At 46.0% G+C, this 1,874-nt stretch overlaps 1 protein-coding gene across 1 annotated transcript in view; it reads left to right on the forward strand.

Annotated features, from left to right (window-relative positions):
* Window positions 1-512: 512 nt before the first annotated feature.
* The window catches only part of ARMH4 (armadillo like helical domain containing 4), a gene marked incomplete at its 5' end in the record, with an annotated part of 53,265 nt that continues 51,903 nt past the window's right edge, over window positions 513-1,874 (forward strand). The window contains one exon of the mRNA XM_010712091.2: window positions 513-595. Coding sequence (XP_010710393.2) covers window positions 513-595 — 83 coding nt within the window. The remainder of the gene's footprint in view (window positions 596-1,874) is intronic.

Here is a 1,874-nt window from a genome sequence, read left to right on the forward strand (position 1 = left end):
GCTTGGTTGAAATCCAATAGAAAGCACTGTAAGAATAGATAAGTGTAACACTGAAGTGAATGTAACAAAGAAGCCACTGATGTTATTTTCAGTTGCACAACAAAGAGAAAACAAACAAACCAAAACACCACAAAATTCCACAGAGAACAAATGCTTCATGAGGAACATCTCAGCTCTCCTTAATCACTTGTTTTATGCAGAGAGCCACGCATTTAGCAGGTGCAAGCAGGTAGGATCTCACTGCACTATCTGCAAAACAGAGCCTTGTTTTATTGACCATTATAAATGGAAGTACAGAGGAATTTGCTCGTTGGCTTCATGTGGTAGAACACAATCATAGCAAAACCTTTTGACTTTCCTCATCCTCTCCTGTATTATTTCTCTTATCATCTCTGTAATCCCCTCCCCCCAGCCAAAAAAGAAGCACCTTAGGACTCTTCTCACCTGCCCCTACTCAATGAGAACCACCTGCACCTGCTGCTGTGCTGCTTTGAAAGAACCACAGCACGTAAAACTCTGGGAGAGCAGCTGGAACCTCATGGTGCCCCAACTCTTGGTTGAAGGAGGAAGGCAGAGGAACTGGTATTTTTTTCTGGTAAGTTATAGACTTCTGACCTTCAGTAGTTCTTTGCTATTTGGCAAAGCGTGTTTACGTGTTCCAGGAGCTGATGGTGTAAATGTTTGTTCTTTGTGTTACTTGGTTAGCTGCAGGCTTCTCAATGGGGGAAGAAAAAAAAAAAAAAGCATTTAAGAAGAAGGAAGCAGGAGTAAAAATGCTTACTTGGCTCTTCTCCAGGCCTAAGAGGTGTTTAAAATAAAACAACATCAAAACATCAACCAACCTGAAATAAGCTACATGTAAGATGCTATTTTAAAAACGTTCTCCTTGTAAAGAGAACGTGAGGGGAAGGTGACCTCTAAAGTTGGAGATACTGGAGGAGAATCTGTAACAGCAAATGGCTAATGGTATTGTAGGCCTTGCTTTCAGATCAGAGTTGCTGAAGTTGGAAGGGACCCTTCAAGGCCCTCTGGTCCAACCTCCCTGCAATGAACAGGGATCCGTACAGCTCCATCAGGTGTTAAGAACCCCATCCAGCCTGACCAGGTACTCATGTACATCTGCAAAGATACTCAGAGGAGCTACAGGAAAGAATGGTACAGACTCTTTAGCAGGGTCTGTCTTAACAGAGCAAGGGGAAATGGTTTCAAGCTCAAGAAGGATAGATCTGAGTTGGATGTAAGGAAAAATTCTTCTATGGTGAGGATGGTGAGGCATTGGCACAGGTTACCTAGAGACGTGGTTGATGCCTCTTTCCTGGTGACTTTCAAGGCAAGTGTGGATCAGGCCCCGGGCAACCTCATAGAGCTATGGTGCCCCTGTTCATTACAGGGGACTAGGACTAAGTGACTTTTAAAGGTCCCTTCCAATTCTACGGATTCTGTGATTCTGTAGGGTGCCCTTTAGATTAGATTCTGGTCCTGGCTTTGGACTAAGAGCTGAAGACCAGCCCAGAGCACAGCTTGTGTGTTTTCTGAAGAGGTGATGTGGAAGCTGAAACTTCCTTCAGATGAGGAGAAAACCACTAACATGCTGTATGTGGTCTCAAGTCTGTCCTGAGTGATGAGAGCAGTATGAAGAACCATCCACCTCACGGTGGAGCACATCGGTGCCCTCTGCTTAGCAGCAGCACGTGCAATCCTTATAACCATCAACTGCTTGCTTTTCCCATGCAGTTACCGGACCCTTTGGAGGTGAGTTAAAACCCACTGGGGACAACAGCTGGCTGCCACCATACCGAGCCCGTCCGCTCGGTGCAACTCACTGGGGCAGCGTGGCACCGGAGCCCCTCAGCCACCCGTACCTCCGGCTGACG

Source organism: Meleagris gallopavo, chromosome 5, assembly GCF_000146605.3.
Source record: "Meleagris gallopavo isolate NT-WF06-2002-E0010 breed Aviagen turkey brand Nicholas breeding stock chromosome 5, Turkey_5.1, whole genome shotgun sequence".
In the NCBI taxonomy this organism is placed as follows: Eukaryota; Metazoa; Chordata; class Aves; order Galliformes; family Phasianidae; genus Meleagris; species Meleagris gallopavo.